Source organism: Astyanax mexicanus, chromosome 14 (assembly GCF_023375975.1).
Source record: "Astyanax mexicanus isolate ESR-SI-001 chromosome 14, AstMex3_surface, whole genome shotgun sequence".
NCBI classification, from domain to species: domain Eukaryota; kingdom Metazoa; phylum Chordata; class Actinopteri; order Characiformes; family Acestrorhamphidae; genus Astyanax; species Astyanax mexicanus.
Genome location: NC_064421.1, coordinates 18,104,250 through 18,123,956, shown reverse-complemented (window position 1 = coordinate 18,123,956; position 19,707 = coordinate 18,104,250). Strand labels below are relative to the sequence as shown.

The 19,707-nt window shown below is 39.5% G+C and overlaps 1 protein-coding gene across 13 annotated transcripts in view; it reads left to right on the top strand.

Moving 5' to 3' along the window:
• syne1b (spectrin repeat containing, nuclear envelope 1b) overlaps nucleotides 1-19,707 on the top strand; it is a 108,820-nt gene that overhangs the window by 40,911 nt on the left and 48,202 nt on the right. For 12 of the 13 annotated variants that reach the window (XM_049464152.1, XM_049464151.1, XM_049464162.1 and 9 more), the window contains 35 exons: nucleotides 310-518; nucleotides 1,195-1,303; nucleotides 1,391-1,555; nucleotides 1,790-1,957; nucleotides 2,338-2,514; nucleotides 2,916-3,056; nucleotides 3,163-3,323; nucleotides 3,900-4,050; nucleotides 4,165-4,392; nucleotides 4,715-4,813; nucleotides 4,937-5,124; nucleotides 5,528-5,651; nucleotides 5,742-5,908; nucleotides 6,018-6,171; nucleotides 6,984-7,609; nucleotides 8,222-8,401; nucleotides 8,496-8,646; nucleotides 8,787-8,945; nucleotides 9,038-9,220; nucleotides 9,308-9,409; nucleotides 9,495-9,698; nucleotides 10,287-10,494; nucleotides 10,590-10,702; nucleotides 11,299-11,504; nucleotides 11,619-11,768; nucleotides 12,540-12,831; nucleotides 13,856-14,028; nucleotides 14,122-14,431; nucleotides 14,694-14,858; nucleotides 15,320-15,676; nucleotides 15,774-15,910; nucleotides 16,023-16,200; nucleotides 16,939-17,121; nucleotides 17,263-17,406; nucleotides 18,218-18,373. In XM_049464152.1, the coding sequence (XP_049320109.1) occupies nucleotides 310-518; nucleotides 1,195-1,303; nucleotides 1,391-1,555; nucleotides 1,790-1,957; nucleotides 2,338-2,514; nucleotides 2,916-3,056; nucleotides 3,163-3,323; nucleotides 3,900-4,050; nucleotides 4,165-4,392; nucleotides 4,715-4,813; nucleotides 4,937-5,124; nucleotides 5,528-5,651; nucleotides 5,742-5,908; nucleotides 6,018-6,171; nucleotides 6,984-7,609; nucleotides 8,222-8,401; nucleotides 8,496-8,646; nucleotides 8,787-8,945; nucleotides 9,038-9,220; nucleotides 9,308-9,409; nucleotides 9,495-9,698; nucleotides 10,287-10,494; nucleotides 10,590-10,702; nucleotides 11,299-11,504; nucleotides 11,619-11,768; nucleotides 12,540-12,831; nucleotides 13,856-14,028; nucleotides 14,122-14,431; nucleotides 14,694-14,858; nucleotides 15,320-15,676; nucleotides 15,774-15,910; nucleotides 16,023-16,200; nucleotides 16,939-17,121; nucleotides 17,263-17,406; nucleotides 18,218-18,373 (6,618 nt within the window). The remainder of the gene's footprint in view (nucleotides 1-309; nucleotides 519-1,194; nucleotides 1,304-1,390; nucleotides 1,556-1,789; nucleotides 1,958-2,337; nucleotides 2,515-2,915; nucleotides 3,057-3,162; nucleotides 3,324-3,899; nucleotides 4,051-4,164; nucleotides 4,393-4,714; nucleotides 4,814-4,936; nucleotides 5,125-5,527; nucleotides 5,652-5,741; nucleotides 5,909-6,017; nucleotides 6,172-6,983; nucleotides 7,610-8,221; nucleotides 8,402-8,495; nucleotides 8,647-8,786; nucleotides 8,946-9,037; nucleotides 9,221-9,307; nucleotides 9,410-9,494; nucleotides 9,699-10,286; nucleotides 10,495-10,589; nucleotides 10,703-11,298; nucleotides 11,505-11,618; nucleotides 11,769-12,539; nucleotides 12,832-13,855; nucleotides 14,029-14,121; nucleotides 14,432-14,693; nucleotides 14,859-15,319; nucleotides 15,677-15,773; nucleotides 15,911-16,022; nucleotides 16,201-16,938; nucleotides 17,122-17,262; nucleotides 17,407-18,217; nucleotides 18,374-19,707) is intronic. The other variant, XM_049464159.1, reaches the window with a different exon arrangement.

Below are 19,707 nucleotides of genomic sequence, written 5' to 3'. Positions count from 1 at the left end.
TATAATTGTCTAATGATTTTAAATGCATGCACTTAAACTAAAGGCTATAGCATGCTAGAATCTCAACCTTATTTATAGTCTCCTAACTCTAGATGTGAAAAACATACAGTCTTACCGTAAGATACATTTCAGATTCAGCAAATGTTTGAAACATATTAATATTAATAGAATAAAAGATATTAGTAGAACTATTAAGACAGCTAGGCAGTTTTATGGACCCCAGAGACTTAACCTTTACCTGATTCTTTAGTGAAACTTTGGTGTGAGTGGTTGAGTTGACTGGTTCTGATGCCAGTTGTCCATGAATAGGCCTTTTTCAGAGAGAAGGGCCCACAGACGCTGTGTGAGAAAAGGCTGCAGCACATGGAGGAGCTCTGTCTGAAGCTTCCCGACAGTGAGCAGGCACACCAAACTCTGGAAAATGCCAGGTCGGCCTTTGCCGAGGTTAAAGACGAGATAGAGAGCATGCATCAAAAACTCATGCTGCACCCCGACAAGTGGAAAGAGTTTAACACCAGGTGAGCATTTGCATGTCTTTCTAGGTTACCCTGTAGTGTGTGGTGCCTAAAAGCCGATCTTCCAATCCAATCTCCTAGAACATTAATATTAAATACATTTATTTTCTTTACAGATAGAAATGTAAGAATTTAAAGATTTTTTTCAGCGCAATTAGCCGTACAGCTAGCCCAGTGGACATAAGTGTGGTAATTTTGAGCACATAATCCAACCTGTGTGGCACCCAAACAAGTAAAACCTTCTAGCCTGCTACCATTATTAAATAAAAATACAAGTGATATAGCCAGTTCCTCTTAGTGCAAAGTGGTTACTCATGAAAACCACTTAAGAAATTACCTTTGACCCGCACTTAAGTTAAATGGTTTAGTTTAATGGTTTGCAATTTTTCCATTTCAGTAAATTTGACATTTTGAAAGAAGCCTTCTGTGCTTGCCTGAAAGGGTTAACAAAAGCAGAATAAAAACTATTAGGCTTCATGAAGGAGAATATAAAATTTAACACTGATATGCACAAAATGTATAATTTTTTTACATCATTAATTATTACTTGCATTTATATTATCATGTTTTTTTACAGCAAAATAATTCCTACTGCCCAGATAAAAAGCATTATAAAACATAAATATATGTTATAACTGTGTAATGGAGCATTGTACCCGTTTTTGCTGTGTTATTACAGATTCTCTGAGCTGTCTGCTTGGTTGACGTCGAAGGAAAGTCAGCTCAGGCTGCTGCGAAACCGAGCAAGTGATCCCAGTAAATTTAACCAGGTTAAATCCACTATAGAGGTAAGAAACAAGTGAGCACATATGTGAATATGTAAGTAAGTATGGAAAGTCTCTATATTTCTACAGCCTTTTTCCATTGATGTGCAGAGCCTGAGGAATGATGCTGAGCTGCAAGAAGGGAACATGGGCTGGCTGAAATCTCATCTGGCTGTGCTTATAGAGATCTGCACTGAAAGCGATGCTCAAAGACAGGCAGCTGCCCTCAGCAAGCTCTCCACAGACTTCAAGAGCCTGCTTACGTCTCTCTCTGAGGTAAAACCCTGCAAGTGGAATTGAGCTGCTGCTATTAGCGGAAAATTGTCACTTAGATCTCTTAATAAATTATTACACAGTGCTGTGAAAGCTTCTCGTCTTCAAATGGGGCAGAAATCGAAAGATTTTCCAGATGACTACGCTGATATTTTGAGATTTTATTTATTTAGCGTTTAGTTTTGATTTAATATGTTGATTCAATAAGAATGTGTGTATGTTTGCCTGTGTGTGCAGTCTGAGAAGGTGATCTTGGCAGTTGGAGACTGTGTTCAGTTCCAGGAGGAAGTGAAGAACACTCTGGATGAACTGGTGCAGGGGCAGCAGGAGCTACAGGGAGAAGTAACGAAAGTTCTCAACTCAGAGTCTGCGAGAGAAGCCCAACAGCTGCTGCTTATTCACCAGGTATTTCCTGATTTTACTGTCCTTTTTTTTACTGTTTATATCTGATTGGTTGACGTGACGCAAATGTAACTTTTTTTTATTATTATTAGATATTTCTTATGAGTATCTATATGCCTTTTGAATTTTTGGCCAAGCAACTTCAGTCAGATCATAATATGCATGTGTTGTTTTCTTTCACTGTGAATGCAGCGTCATTCAAAATATTAATCTGTCCTTGATTTTGTCTGCGTTAATGAACAGCCAAGAGCTGTTTAGAATAATTATCTTTGCAATAAAGGCTTGTGCTGCTGAATAGATATTTGGATGAGGTTCAAGACACACAGGGACGTTGGTCTAAGGCTATTATTTTCTTAATTTTTTTTCTCTCTCCCATCACACAGCAACAGCTGAAACGTCTGAAGCTTAAGAGGAAGGACATGCAGCTGCAGATCAACAGAGGCCAGCAGCTCCAGACTGAGGAGGGCCTGGGGGAAGGTCTACAGGATGATCTGCAGAAACTGGAGAGCACTCTGAGTAAGATGGACCAAAGCATAGAGGCACAGGAGCAGAGTCTGGAGGTGACTGAAGACATTATGTTTTTTTTGCAGGCTGATGAGCCATGTCTAATTTCTTCATTTAGAGAGAGAAAAGAGGGGCTGCTATTTTTTAGAAGCTGATTAATATGATTATTCTATTATCAACACAAATGTAGTAGATGAGCCAAGACAGCTAGAAGGGTATAATTCTGTAAATGGCAGCATATTATGCTTATAAGCTTTTGAGCATGGGTTAGCACTGTGTAAACTGCAAACCTAACACAATTTATCCTAAACTACATAGAGTTATTATCAAATGAATTAATTTAGGCTTATTGGACATTAATTGGCTTACTTGCTGTTTCCCCATATTAAATCTTTATGAATTTAAAGTGAAATATAAATTGCTTTGCTACAGATGCTCTCCCTCTATGTGTTGGCAGGCAACTCTGGCTGCATGGCTAGAGTTTGACAGCCAGCAGGCAGCAGTGGGCGAGTTTTTGAACCGAGCACGTTCACTCATAGACAGAGAAATGACTTTCAGCAGCCCAGAGAGTCTGAGTGCAGAGCTGGAGCAGGCAAAGGTGACAGCATCATTCGTCACGTATCGTTTTTGCTAAATAACTTGGGCATTTGAATCACCTCTATGTTCCTATTTTAATGTCTAATTTGTCATGTTGGCTGTTTCAGGGGCTGCTGAAACAGAGTGAGACTGAGGCCAAGCAAGTAAACACCCTCCTGAAGAGGGCGTCAGAGATCCAGCTCGGACCTAAGAATGATTCTCTGCTCCAGAATCAAGCTTGCTCCCTCAGCAAACAAATGGACAAAGTTGAGGCTCACCTCAAGAAAGAGTAAAATACCAATTTCTACATGTTGTATACAAATAAATTCTGCACAGAGATCTTCAACATAGTCATTCAGTTAGCAAATACAGCTCCTGAAAATCTAAAAATAAAAAGTGTTTCAAAATAATAATAAAAATCATCCCAAAATAATAATAGTGAAAAATCACCTCACGATAATGAGAAAGGATCTTAGAATCCAGAGAGATCTTAACTCTAAAAAGTGAGATAGAATATTACAATACTAAGATTATCTCAAAATACAGACTTAATATCTCCAAATAATGAAATAGAATCTCACATTTCTGACTTTTCAAACTATTACTTATCTCAAAATGAAGAGTTTCTCATATATTGACTTGACATCTGGAAATAGTGAGATAGTAGCTTAATGTAAGGACTTAGAATCTAAAAAAATAACAGCAGTTCACTTAATTATGAAAAAAATGGGTGCTGCGTTTTATTCATATTAGGTGTCAGGATTGGCCATCCATATTTTGAGAACAGTTTTGAAGACTCTCTGTGATCTCCGTGAATGAGTAAACATTAAGAGGTATCCTGTTTTGATAACTGTCTTATTTTCAGTGTAACAACCTTGGAAGGAATGAAAGATCAGTGGGATTCATTTGGGAGTGAGTTTGAGACTTTCTCCACTTGGATCTCTGAGAAAGAGAAGGAAATAGAAGCTCTGAAGAGCTCTAATGCACCACTGGAGCAGCAGGTTAACGCTGTGAAGGTACATGTTGTATTTTTGAGTAGATCACACTAAAACATGCCACAATAAACATTCTCTGTTTCCTGATATCATTAAACAATGTGGTTTTCTCTTTTTGTTTTATTTGATGCCCAGGCTGTAATAAATGAGTTGCAAGAGCAAGCAAAGACCTTCTCCCATCTGGAGGAAAGTGCTCAGGCAATGGCTCAGTTTGTGTCCTCGGGCGAGTCTGCCCGAATCAAAGCTCGGCTTACTCAGATTGGCAGGTACTGGGAGGAGCTTAAGGAGAGTGTGGAGCATTTGAATGGACTGTTGGAGGAGAGCTGTTCACACCAGCAGAAGTTTGACGCAAACCTTCAACAGGTAGGTCTAACATGGATGCTGTATACTTATCTCTTCGCATGGACAAATCTAGCCAGATGCTGTTGGTCTCAGTCATTACCACCTACTGCACGGTCCACTGTGGGTGGTAATACCTTCTATGACATATTCCTAGTACAAAAGTAACACTGTGGATCAAAGAATGTTAAATGCTTGTCAACTTCAGAAATGGAGTGTCCCCATCCATCCTACCCACTTTCAGGCCTTGCCCAGTTTACATGCTGCTATCCCATGATTTTTGGCATATCATTGTATTAGTACCATCAGAAATTCAAGAATGTTAAGGCTCTATTCCTATTTGCAGCTGCAATCTGAGATTGATGACATCCATAAGAAGCTGGACACACCTGTAACAACCTGTGTATCTTCAGCTGCAACCTACAAAGCCCTACAGGACCACATGGTATTGTCTCAGTTTAACAAAATATTGTAGTGTGCCAACCTCAAAACCTGTTTGGTGCAAATACAATTAATGAAGATGGGTTTGCTTTCATCTTTGCTCATGAAGTCTATTTTTCATTCTCAGGATGTATTCCAGTCCCTTGAAAAACTAAAGGCCACCCTGCTGTCTCTGTGTGCTGGAGCCCGCAGGCTGAGTGAGAGAGAGAAGGCAGAGAGAGCAGTGACAGCTCTACAGCAGAGCTATGAGCAGAACCTTAAGCAAGCCAAAGACAAGCAGAGCCAAATGGAGAACCTGCTGTCACTCTGGCAGAAGTAGGTTAAATTTCACTGTGCTCACCTCCTATCCATCCTATCCAACCTATAATAAATAGATATTTAATTTATTGTTAATATACTACATACTGTATATGTTTGAATGTTTGTGGAACCCCCATTTAATTAATGCCTAAGGTTGCACCCATTGCTGACACTGAAGTGCGCATGCACATATACAATTTTGTGTCCGTTTAGAGAAGAAGCATTGCTACTAGAATAGGACTCTCTGCAAAATGCCAGAAAGCCCCCTCCATCCAGTACTTTTAAAATGAGTTGACAGTTACTCCAATAAAAAGAGAATTCCCTTAATTTTGTTACATGGATGAGCACATTGTCTCCATAAAGTTGTACATATTTAATTTCAGGAGATTAAATTAGTCTTTAAATGTTTTTTTTTCAGGTATGAAAAAGACTGGTTATCGTTGCAATTATGCCTTGAGAGATGTGAATCCATGTCTGCTTCTGCCAGCCAGTATCTCATTGTGGACAAAGCTAAGTTGGATGGAGAGCTGATGGAACTGAAGGTAAGTCTTTTATAAGATTTGTATGCAAGTTCACTACATGATTCTCTGAGTGACATAATGTTGATAATAAATCAATGTTTTGTTTGCTAGCATCTACACTCTGAGCTGCAGTCTCTGGAGTCAGTGTATGAAGGACTGTTAACCCAAGCTCCTGGCCTTTACCCCACGGCATCAGAAGAGCGAGTAAAGACCCTCGAAGAACATCAAGAACAGCTGAAGAAAAGATGGAGCTCCCAAAGCACAGCAATACCTGGCAGGTGAGACAGAAATAAAAAAAATATGTGGTGATTATTGTTTAGCACCATGAACGTGCAGCTTCATACTGTAATGGAAATTTGGGCACTGATCTGACTCTTCTTATTACAGAATTCAAGTTCTTCAAGACCATCTGTCTCAGATGGCAGAATTTGATCAGGCTCTGCAGAAGTTCTTCAAATGGGGAGAGTCTTTTCTGTCATCTCTTCACTCTTTCTCCCAAGTGAACATTGCAGATTTACAGCCAATTGCAGTGGAAATAAAGGTATATCATATCATCAGTGTTGGGTCTGTGTAATTAAATGACAACCATTTAAATCACTCAATAAATAGGGGTTATCATTTGTACAGTACTGTAAGTATTGTCAGTTGTTCTTTGATGTGTAAATGGTTCAGGTGGAAATGCCCACATGCAGTTTTACTAGCTCAGTAAATGTATGTTGTTTTGCTTTTGAGTGAAACACTGTGTTATGTCGCTAGTGTCACCTAGTCTAGCCTAGCCTAGCATAGCTTGACCGATAATATCTTAACAGATAATAATTCTGTCCTCTCATGGTTCAGTTGACACAGTGTGTGGTAAGCTAAAGCTAACAGGATTGTAGCTGGTTTGTTTAGGAACCTTTAGCCCTTTCGAAGTTTTGTTTCGTTGGACTAGCATTAGCTTTTAGCTTTTTTAGCTCAATACTCTTCTAAAGTAGTAAAGTAAAGTTGTTTTTAGCCTCAAATAGCTTTAGTTAGTGTGCTGTATGTATGTATATTTTAATGACATAAATGAAATCATTATGATGTTAGATAACAGTTTTGGAATTTCAGAAGTGGCACATTTTACAGCTTAGTTTGGCTTGCTTTTGAAAGAAGGGACAAGTGAGGTTAATGGAATGTCAATTCCAGAACAACAAGAACATAATAATTGAAAAGTAATGCACTTTAATTGTTAGTTTAACAAAGTTGATTTTTTTTTTAGATTTGATCAACATCAACACTAAAACACTATAGAGTGTTACCCAAAACATATTAAGCCCTAAAAGCTTTGGCATTGTTTATTCACTCAAGTTTGCAAATTGTTGTCTCTGGCAGGAGAAGGCAGAGGTTCTGCAGAGCCAAAACAGTGAGAGAGAGAATATCCAGCAGCAGACTGATACCCTGTGTGCCTCCTGTGAGCCTGTGGAGAAGCAGCTCCTGCAGAGCAGACTGGAGAACAGCCTACAGCCCTACCTGGAAGCCCAGCAGCTGGTGATGCTGCGAGGTGAGGGTGTGGAGAAGCTAGAGGCTTTCCTGCAGACGCACAGCGTAGCTGCAGGTGTTCTGCGGGGCCTCAGGCAAACGGTGGAGAGTGCTGGCAGCTGGGACAAGAGCCGAGTGGACGAGTTACAGAGTGATCTGGAGGCCATCGTGCCCGACATCAGCCGCCTGGAGACACTGGCCATCAGTTTGGACAGCACCTTGTGTAAGGCCCACCTCCACCTGACTGATGGGAAGGATGCACGCACCTCGTGCAGATCGCTGGCTGATTCTCTGAGTGCAGATCTGGATGGAGTGAGAAGCCTGCTGGGTTCCAAACAGAGTGAGGCAGAGGCTTTGGGAGCATTGTGGAGCTCCTTCAGACAACGCAAAGAGCAGCTGCTCAAGAGTGTGGAAGATATTGAGGAAAAGGCTGACCAGCAGACCCTCAAAGAGCCCAATCTGCTCACCTTACAACAAAGGTACAGTACTATAAGATAAGAAGATATGAAATTCAGTGTCACTCGCTAAATTTGTTTACTGATTATTTCAGTTTATTCTAAAGGATTTTTATTTAGTAGACAGGCAGTTAGACACTCTATAGCTGTGAAATTATGAACTTGTCTTTGTCCATGTAACAATTTAAGGGTACATTTACTCAGAACTGTTTTTTTGTAGTATACTTTTACAGCTCTAGAGTGGCACAACTGTCTAAACACCGCGCACCAGAAATGAGGAGCTCTTAAGTTCAAATCCCCTCAAGGCTCAGTGATCCATTGTCAGAGGCTTCCCCATCTTGAGACTTCATGTGATTGAAAGTTCTCACCTACTGATGCAAAACTAACTAAACAAATACTAATAAATGTTACTACTGTTTTGAGTCATCTCAAACCAATTTCTACTTATATCCAATATCAGATGCAGAATTCCAAAACTCAGTTCACTAAACAAAGTTTAGTTGTTTAAATGATCTGTAATAAGTTATGAGTTTTAAGTTAACCTGCCTTTAAGTGTTTAACAAGCCCAAATATTAATTAAACACTTTGTTGCATGAATATAATAATTGTGAAATGCTTTATTCTCTTAATATATAGGCTTCGATGCTTTAATCAGCTGGAAGATGAGCTCCAGTCCCATCAGCATGAGGAGCAGTGGCTAAAAGATAAAGGCCAGCAGTTGGCCCAGAGAGATGCAGAACTAGCTGGAGAGGTGCTGAGGGAGATCAACCTTCTTAAGACCACCTGGGATGACACCAAGAAAGTTATTACAGAAAGGTGACCTGCTCTTTCCAACCACAGTCAGACACATTTTAATCCTCCATTACATGTTGATTTTCATTCTACTTTCATTTTAATTTGTTGTGTTTAGACAGGAGCAGTGTAATGCCATGATTGAACAGATGAGAGACTACCAAGGTCTGAAGTCCTCGATTAATGCAATAGTAGAGAGTGCAGAGAATGTGGCTGATATTAAATTGGTTATAAAAGATCAGGAGGACACCAGGAGATCACTGTCTAAGGTAATTGTTTATACAATAATGACTCAAAAACAATGTTAACTCTCATAATGTGATTTTTCATAGAAAAAATTGCAGTAATAAAGATAATGAACGATTTTTTTCTTTCAAATATTTTTGTCCTTCTTTCATTCCTTTTTCAGCATGAATCAGTTAAGACTGAATTAGCAAGTAATCAAGGTGAACTGGACCGCTTCTCTAGTAAAGGCAAGCAGCTGCTGAGTGAACTAAGCAGGATTCCAGACTGTCAAACCCAAGTAATAAAGATGGAAATGGAAGCTGTAGTGGACCAGTGGCTGGATGTGAGACTCATTCTCATGAGAACTCCTCATACAAAATGTATTGAGGTCTATGTAATTTAGTTCAAGCTAAGGTATGTCATTTTTACTTGCAGGTGTCTGAGAGAATCGAGGACAACCTCGAAAATCTAAAGAAAAGTTTGTCCATATGGGAGGATATTTATGGTGTCAGTGAGGAAATAGAGAGCTGGTCCAATAGCTCTGTAATGGAACTCACTGACAGCCTCAATAACTTCAACGACAGCCAGAAGACTGAACACCGCCTCGCTGAAGTCAAGGCATGTGAAGTAGACATACACAGTAAAACTGCTGCTTAAAATAGTAAAACTGCTGGTATCTGAGCTTGTATTTGTCTGCCTGTCTAGGTTGAGGTTCAACAGAAGGAGAAGAGATTAGACAGTCTCCAGTCTAAGGTGTCGGAGCTGAAACAGCTTGGTGGTACTCAAGACACCCCACCAGCACTGCAGGTATGTTTCTAATTTCAAGTCACAAACAGTAGTGTGCAGCATTTTTCACGTAATCATAATGCTCATCGTTTTGTATCTCTGGCAGGTTATCGAGGCTGACCTGAGGAAGAAGATAAGCAATGTGCAGGAGTTGTGTGAACAAGCAAAGAACAACTTGAAAGATTTTTGCTCTCAGAAAAAGCAGCTTGAGGACTTTCTTTCTCAGATGACTGAATGGCTGAAGAAGGTGGAAGGCTCTCTGCTGGACTCACAGTGTGCATCGCCACCAGAGGAGATCTGCAGAGTGAAGGTACAGAAAATTTGAATCATCAATTAATTCATATACATTGACGTGCCACATGACATGGGATAGAAACAAATATTGTGCTTTTTTACCATAAAAGCTACACTGACCTGTGTTATATATGTGTTTTGGGGCTCCTGCATTGAATGTGGGTGTGATTTTTGCCAGAGTCACTTGTCTAATGATTGTCGGTCACAGTCATTACCACACACTGTACTGTCCACTGTGGGTGATACTGCCTTCAATGAGATATTCCCAGGATACATGTACAACAGTGGATTGAGGAATTTTAAAGCCTGCGCTCATACAACTTATGAAATGAAATGGCCCATCCATCTGACACCCACTATCAGGCCCCGTTTAGACTCATAATTCAGGTCACCTTGCCATGAGCATGCTGGCCATTGTTCAGCCTTAAACACAAGATATCACATCACAGCCAATGCAGATGTGCGCATTCCAAAGCCGTCCCTCAAAATAATCATCAATCTCATGATTAATATACCTACTGCTATCCCATGATTTTTGGCATGTCTGTGTATTAGCCAAGTATGTAAGCAAAATAAAAATGTTTTTTACTCTTGTTTTGTGTAGGATATCCAGAAAGATCTGCAGAACCAGCAGACGAGCATTGACTCAGCACGAGAGAGCCTGAACACGCTTTGCAGAAAGTATCCCTCAGAAGAACTGACTGCTCTCGGCTCAGCCCTAACTGACCTTATCAAGAAATATGAAACTGTCAATCAGCTTTGTGTCAAAAGACTGGGGTCAATGCAGCATGGGCTACAGCAGCTCTTCAGTGGTGAGAGTCAACCTCATTTTAAAAGAAGTTGTTTATGTTAGAAAACTGTAGAATCTTCTTTCTTACATCTCTCTTATCATCTCATGTCACTATAGAACTTGTGAAGCAGTTTCATACATGGGTTTCTGGACAGAAGGATATAGTTAGAGAATGTTTTGACCATTCTGGGGACATCAGCATTGTGGAGCGCAAATTGCAGAAGCTTAAGGTAAGTATTTTATATAATATACATTTGTTGTCAAAAAAGTACCAGAAAAAAACAGGCATAAATAAAGCTTGGTAATTATGCCAGACATGGTGTGACTCAAAATGGCAATGGGTCATCTCCCCTTTTTTTGTTTGGGTGAAAACAACCAACATATTTGTGTGTTTTCATAGGTTGCACATTTAGAAAAGCCTGGTGTGATGGTGTGCAGTGCAATTTTACCCTTTTGCATATCCAGCTGCATGACTTATTTATGTTCTGCAGGAACTGTGTAAAAATTCAAGCTGTATTTAATAGATTATCACAGGCTGACACCATTAGGAACCTCTACAACTCTATGCCGAGGCCTCTGGCATGTTGCTTTACATATGTGTTACACATGTGTTATACACTACTTCTGTATGTTTTAATAAATATGATCAAGAGTTGCCCAAATCAGTCTAAATGTTTCTTCTGAATAGCACTGCAACCTCATTTACTTATGGGTGCAGATATTTTTAGAACTATTACTCTGATAGTGACTGTAATATATAATCCAGCCTAAATTATGAGTAATTGGAAAACTCTTTAACAGTGTGTGATAACATCTGTGCGTGCAGGGAGCTCTGGAGCGGGTTGAGGATGGAGAAGGTCGTCTGATGCAGGTGTGTCAGGAAGGAGAGAAGCTCCTGCTTTATCTCCCCAAAGCCACCGCTGGCCAGGTCCAGCAGAGTCTCTCGTCTATCCAGCAGGACTGGGACAGTTATGTGGAGCAGTGCAGGCTGAATCAGCAGAGCCTGGAGGAAAGCTCCACTCTGCTCAATGGGTGAGGACACAACCATACATCACATCACACTGGGTATTCTCAACATTCTCACCTACATAATATTGGTATTGGTTTAAAAAACTTTAAAACATGGACATTTCCTTGTCTGCACAGCTTTGAGAACCATCTACAAAGACTGGGTCGCTGGCTGGAGCGAATGGAAGTGAGACTGGGCACAGAACTTCCAGAGAGCAAACACAGCGACCAAGAGAAAGCCGGACTGGATCGTGTAGAGGAGTTCTATCAGGAAGCTCTAAAGGAGAGGTTAGTTACAGTTGCAGTGAATGGATATCAGGTGCCTGTTTAAAGAAGTACTTAAACAACAGGGTAGATAAAGTAAAATGAAAACATGGAGAAAGATACACCATATTGGCAAAAGTATTTCATCCCCTATCTAAATAATTGGATTTGCGTTTAGTTTGTTCTAATCATTTTCATTGCCACAGGTGTGTAAAACCAAGCATGTAGGCATGCAGACTGCTTCTATAAACATTTATGAAAGAATGGCTTGCTTTTAGGAGCTTCAATTGCAGAATCCCAGGAGTAATGTACTTTTCTGACTGCATTGTGTCAGGTGCCAAGTTTGGTGGAGGGGGGAATATGGTGTGGGGTTGTTATTCAAGACTTAATTACATTGAAGTTCACTCTTAATGCTTCAGCATACCAAAAGTTTCAGCATAGAACACCTTTAGGATGAATTAAAGCAGAGACTGCAACCTAGGCATTCTAGTCTAACATCAGTGTCTGACCAACAACAGTGTCTACAATTTGCTTTTTCGAGGAATGTAAAAAAAAAAAATCCTATAAACACACTCCTAAACTCTGTGAAAAGCCTTCCCAAAGGAGTTAAAGCTGTTATAGCTGCAAAGGGAAGGCCAACATCAAAATAAAACTCTATGGATTGCACTCAATTTCATATGCTTGCAAAGGCAGTTAAGCAAATACTTTGGCATTATAGTGTATAGCACCCGAGTAAGTCATCTACTCTATCTACTCTGTTGGTGATATTGATTTTGTATTCCACTTTTCCTACAGGGACTCCTTTGAAAACCTGTGCCAGGAGGCTCAGGCTCTGAGTGAGGGAGGTCACGGCAGTGGGTCAGAACTGCGAGTTTCTACCCAGCTGCAAATGCAGCAGCAGAGTCTGCTGAAGGCTGTGAGGGAGCGACTGCGCAGCTGCCAGCTAAGCTTGCAGGAGCAGCAGGCCTTTGAGGAGACCCTGCACAACACCTGGGCCTGGCTCAGCAACATCCAAGAACGGCTTACGGCGCTTAACAGCACCACCGGCAACAAGGAAACACTGGAGAAGAGACTGGGGATGGTGCAGGTTGGTAAAGTCACTAATACCACCCTAATACTAAACTAACACTCTCAAAACAGAGTAATGTAGTTTATATGGGTTTGGAAATTTGCAATAATATAGGTCTAATTTGGTACAAAAAGTCTTGAAGGCAGTCTGTTTTGTATTTGTTTTGCTATTTACGGTAAAGTTTCAAGGGTGGGTTTACAATTTTTTTGTTTATATTTAATGTTTGAAACTGTTATATTATTACTTTATCAAATATAAGCATTTATATTTTATAGTATATACAAAATAAATGCTAATATTTTATATAGCTCTGGAAAAAAATAAGAGACCACTTCAGTTTCTAAAACACTTTTTCAGATTTTATAGGTATATGTTTGAGTAAAATAAACATTGTTGTTTTATTTTATAAACTACAGCCACATTTCTCTCAAATTCCAAAGAAACATATTGTCATTTAGAGCATTTATGTGCAGAAAATGAGAAATGGCTGAAATAACAAAAAGATGCAGAGCTTTTAGACCTCAAACAATGCAAAGAAACCAAGTTCATATTCATAAAGTTTTAAGAGTTCAGAAATCAATATTTGGAAATAAATATTTTAATCACAGTTTTCATGCATCTTGGCATGTTCTCCTTCTGCAGTCTTACACACTGCTTTTGGATAACTTTATGACACTTCTGGTGCAGGAATTTAAGCAGTTCAGCTTGGTTTGATGGGTTGTGATCATCCATCTTCCTCTTGATTATATTTACAGAGGGTTTCAATTTGGTAAAATCAAAGAAACTCATTATTTTTAAGTGGTCTCTTATTTTTTTTCCAGAGCTGTATATGTTATATTTTTAATAGCATGTTTTTACATTCATACAGTATTTTACAGTGTTTTATCATATTGCCAAGAATATCATTATTCCAACAAAACATTAATTTTAGTGATATAATTATAAGGCCATTTTAGCCACCCGTAGTGGTTTATGTAATTGTTGATAAGTAATTTAGTTAGTAGGTATTGTAATGTTAAAGAATGTTGTTCTGTTGTTGCAGGACATTCTGTTAATGAAAGGAGAAGGAGAGGTCAAGCTGAATATGACAGTTGGTAAAGGGGAGCAAGTTGTGAAGAACTGCAGCAAGGACAAACAGAAGGCTATCCGCTCTCAGCTCCAGAGTCTGAAAGATTCCTGGGCCAACATGCTCATGACTGCTATGAGCTCTCACAGGTGGAGAGACATTTAATTATAGTTGTTGATTATAACTAAAAAAAAAAGATGTCATGATTAATTTCGTTTGTTCTTGCTTTTGCTCTGCTTCAGTCGTCTGGAGTGGACTGTGGCTCAGTGGAGCAGCTATCAGGAAGGGAAAGCTCAGCTTCAGCAGTGGATGGAGACAGTGGAGCAGGAGGTTGGAGTGGCTCTTCCTCAGCAGCCTGGCCTTAAGGAGAAAGCCTCTTTGCTGGATCGCCTGCGGGCCATACAGGCTGACGTCGATGGCCACTCGGCATCACTCAGTCGCCTGAATGAGAAAGCTGCTGAGCTTCACGACAAGACTGGAGACCAGACCTTTGCAGAAGAGCCTAGAGCAGAACTTAACTCCCAATTTTCTGACATTACTACAGTCATCAAAGTAAATATATTGTCTTTTTTGAATGCTGCAATCTCAGCATGGTTATGTATTTCTCTTAAAATTGCATTAATTCATATTGTTTATAGTTATAGAGTGTGACTTTCAGTTTAAATGTCTATACTTATATCATATACTTGGTGTGATTTAACTTTGAGCCATTTCATTATTCTGCATGGTATGTTGTGCTTAGTGTCCATTGAAACCTGCCTAGACAAGGAGAGAAGCAGTTTAATGGGGTAATATCTTGTGTGATGTTTTGTAGAGTAAGGTGCAACAGATGGAGGAGATAGTGAAAGAGCATGAGCAGTATGTGGAGGCTGTGCGGGAGCTAAATGACTGGCTGACCTCTGCTAAAGAGGAGCTGCAGCGCTGGTCTGACATGTCTGGGGATGCTGTCTCTGTTCAGAAGAAGCTTTCCAAAGTGCGGGTAAGGGTATCCATACAGAAGTATTCTCTTAAAATTAGTGCATTGTACACCTTCCATTTAGGCTTAGTTGCCATTGTTACAAATTGTATATCATAGAATCATTGCTAATACTGTATGGACAGCCTGTGTTATATGGCTATCATAGATATATAATTAATTTTGTGAAAAAGTGATACAAAAATGCATAAATGGAAAAGGTCCACATTAACTTAATTATTTATATTAATCTTACAATTAAAAAATCATATCTGAATGATATGATATTTGTAACATATTTGAAGAATTAGAAAACATAAAAGTAGTATTGTAAATGTATTTTCAGCAGGGCTATTAAAGTTCTTCATATGCCCCTTCAAAGGCCACTGTGATCATTTGTGTTTCCTGTCTTCTGTTGTTCTATATTTTTTAGCATATCATTCAATTATTAAAAACATAGCTTTTCACTGTGTGTTTGATGGCAGGAGCTGCTGGACTCCAGGAAACAGGGCAAGGAACGACTGACGCGGGTGCAGCAATGTGGGGCTTCAACGCGGGACCACACCTCAACTGTGGGCTGTGAGGCTTTGGAGAGAGAGGAATCTGCTCTGCTCTCTGCGTGGGAACAGTGGGAGCGCGGGGCTAAGCACGTGCGCTCGGGTCTGGAGGCCACATTAGCTCAGATGGCCAGCTCAGAACAAGAGTTTAGCAGTTTAGCAGCACAGCTGGAGCAGGACCTGCTAGACTTCAGCAGTCGACTGAATGATTGGCGTGTCACGCTACAGCAGGTGGAGGCCATGAAGACCAGCGAGGAGGCTGTACAGGGCTGGCAGATTGCCAAGGTAATGTGTTCTGAACAGGCACCAAAATCACAAAATCAGGTACCGCAACACCTCCAGTTTCACATCTAACAACATTATTCACTTTAACCTGAATTAGGACACCCTGGAAGCACTGCTTAATGTGGAGCCCATGTCAGACAGTTTGAAGTCGCAGCTGAATGACCTGTGCCGTTTCTCCAGAGACCTGGGAACACAGTCTGAGAGAGTGTCTGCCCTGATCAAAGAGTACAACAGGTGAGTAACAGGAAGGTTTACAAAGGTTTAGTTTTGAGTTCAGATCAACTTATATGAAACTTTCTGTCAAACAAGTGTTGTGATGTAATGGTGACACACTTTTCCGCTGCAGTCTGAGCCTGCAGGCCTCTCGGGAATGCCAGGGAAAAGAGAAGCTGCTGGAGCAGAAGTTTCGGGCAGCTTTTCGAGACTTTCAGCAGTGGCTGGTCAGCGCTAAAATTAACACAGCCAAGTGTTTTGATGCCCCACAAAATCTTGCTGAGGCTTCATCTAGTCTGCAGAAGATCCAGGTACTTTATTTATCTGCAGAATTTAACTCTTCTTAAATAGAACTGTAATATCAATGGGCTGTCACTGTAGATTGTATTTACAGTTTGGTAAATAAACTATGCAGCTTTAGAAAGTTAAATACATTGAAATGTATACTTTTAATTCACATATAAAATCTCATATAAAAGCATATGAAGAAGTGTAACCATTAAGTTTCACACCATTAGAGAGAGCAAGGAATTTAAATTATATATTTAGGTTATCTTGAAATAGCATCATAAATTAAATGTTAATTAAGATTTACAACATTATTGATTCGTTTAGCTAAAATAAATTTAAATTGAGGTAGTTTATTTTAGCAGGTCATTTCATAAATCTGTTGTGGATATGTATCATTATGCATACTGTACATACAAGTATATATTGTGATTAATATCTTATAATACGGCATGACTGACCTCCTCTCATTCAGATCCTATTCACTTTAAAACTACTACTTTACTTCTCAGTTTATTAAAATATAACTGAATTGCCCCTGATCCTCATCCAATGAATCGAATTGGGACATGTCATGTAGTCATAACTCCAAATTGTTGGGAGTGCTAAGAGTGTTGAACATGACTTTTTGTTAAATGAACTGCATATAACTTTATTTTTTTATTACAATGTTGAATTTACCAAATTTATCATACAACTACTGTGCAGTTTTGCCAGTATTACAGATTGTAAGAAGTTAACTGTGTTGTGTTGATATAAAGGAGTTCCTGAGTGACAGAGAGCACGCACATGCAAAACTGAATGCAGTAGCAGCGAGTGGAGACCTGTTGATCAACATTGCTGCTAAAGATCGCATAGAGGCAGTCCGGAATAAAGTGAGCAGTGCCAGAGAGGACTGGAAGTCACTGATGACAAACCTGCATCAGAGAGAGACTGCTTTACAAGTATGACTACATTTGATAATCTTGTACCAAATTTTAGTAATGTATTGACTAGATGAATGTGTACCGTATATAGTATATTTTTCACCATCTTTTCTTTAATTAGTGATATAAATGTAAATAAATATTACTGTATTTTGGCAGAACCTGCAGGCTCAGATGAGAGACTTCGAGACGAGTGTGGAGCCACTGCAGGAATGGTTAAATGAGACTGAGGCAGCTGTGCAGCAGAGCAGCAGTCGGCTGCATGACCTCTCAGCTAAGAAACATGAACTCCAGAGGGTCCAGGTATGGCCTTATGAGGCTTATGAGTGTTCACAAACGCAGACATAGGCACACATCTTTCACTGCTGATCATAGTCCCTGCTGTATCTGCTTTATTTTTGTTTCGTTTTTGTAAGAAATATTTTATTTTTAAATTTTGTCACATTCACCAGCTAAGCACATTATGCTTACATCTATTTTTTTATTATTATTATTTTGGACACTCATCTATTCATTCATCCCTCCTCCAAATCCATTTATTTTGTTCAACATTCCATGCACATGCTGTAGTTCCTGTATCACTGAACATCCATATATAGACCTGTCATAATAACTCTTTTTGTTTTTGATACAGTAATAAGTGTGATAAACTGTTTGATTGTAATTTTAAGACCTTTTTATTCCAATGCTAAAATATATATATATAATATAAAAGCATAATAATGCCATTACACTTTTGAAACAGCAATTAAATGTATTTATAAATAATACTCACTTTATAACATAATTATTGTGACAGGCCTAATCTGTAAATAAACCATAAATATAATAATAATAATAATCTGTTAATTATTTTACCGACATTTCACAAATATGATACCTGCCCATAGAACATAGACATTACCTGCTTTTGCATAATGCTCTAATCTTCGCTGCTTCAAGCTGCACATCATCCTGCACATCATCCTGCTGCAATGTGTCTGTAATTCTAACCTCATCTTTAGCCTGCTTTCATGTAGCCATGTTAACCCTTCAGTCTTACTAATGGAGGTGAGGAGCCCTTGTGTTGTGCCCTAAGCTGCATGCTTGTGCTAATGTGCCTGTGCGTTTACAGTCAGTGCTTGAAGAGTTGGCCTCTCAGGAGGTTCAGCTGAGCAGACTGAGAGAAAAGGCCCAGCAGCTGTGGGACGGACACACGGCCGGAAAGGGCTTTGTGCACCGCGTCTCGCAGCTCTCCGCCCACTACCTAGCTTTAAGCAACCTGACCAAGGTAAAGTCAGCCTGCCTGCTTCCAGTCTGATCCTACTGCTGCCTGCAAGGCTAGATTGTTGTATTGTGTCCTACACAGGTCTCTAACTCTCTCATAGACATTTATAATACAGCTGCAGTGTTTATTCTGTTGATTATATTTTCCTCAAGAGCAGTGTGATATTAAGGCATTTCTTCCTCTGCCTGAGTAGGCCATTGTAAGTCTGGATTTGTCTCAGGTCTAACTGCTAAACTAAGACAACTCACAATAATTATCATTAAAACATTTGTCTTTTTTAGCGTATTCAAACATGAACATTTGAACAATATTGAGAGATAAAGGCAATATGATAAACCGATAAAAATTGCCTGTTTAAATCATTTAAAAAATCTTAATAATAGAAATAGTTTGGACACTTACAATTATTATTATTTTAAACCATAGACTGTATATAGCTGGACAGAGCATCGTCTCTTAAAAGTGAAGCCACCACAGGTCGGGCGCCCCCTGCTGTTCGGCTGCAGAAAGCTGTGTAACTCCACCCATCCCCATAGGTTTCAATGGCAAAACAGACACTTTCAATCACGTTTTTTTCTAATATACTGTAATTCTACCTCCATTATTTAAATGCAGCAGCTAGTGTGACCTCTGCTTATATTGTCAAATTTTTATATCCCCACAGAATTCGGTTTTTAAAACTTTATTCGGCTCTATTCAAAAAAGGTGTGGTTATTGTAAAAGGGCTGGTTATGGGCGGGACCAATAACAGACCGTCAGCTCCGCTCCGCCCCGCTCTGCAGTCTGTGACCGCGAGGAAGCACTCAGGGGCGGGGTTATTCAAATGAGTAGGCGGTCTCTCCACAGCCTTTCTCCCTCCTCTGGTCTCTACTGCGCAGACTCTGGTCTCTGAATCGCCAAAATGGCGGAAGATTTTGGCTTCATTTTCATTGAATGAATGGGAACGGCGACACGGCGTCCATCTTTATATACAGTCTATGTTTTAAACTCATACGATTCATAGGTCCAAAGCACATTGTTTAAGAAACAATCTTTTTCTTCTTCTGGCATATCCCAGTTCAAATGGAACACAGCTTTAGTAATGTCCTGATGATTTGTAATTGTTGAGATCTTAAAAGGTACCCCAACATTTTCATCACAAGAAAATTTAATTTCAATTTCTAACTACACAAACTACGTTTTATTGGTTTATTTATTAATGTCTTTCTTTCATTGAGGTTAAAATGCAGATTAAATGTTCACATGTTAAAATATGTGAAAAAAGTCAAAGGTTCTATGAAGTTCCTAGTTTTGTTTTCTAAGAAAGAATGGAATGCACTACTATTTGTTTAACACTT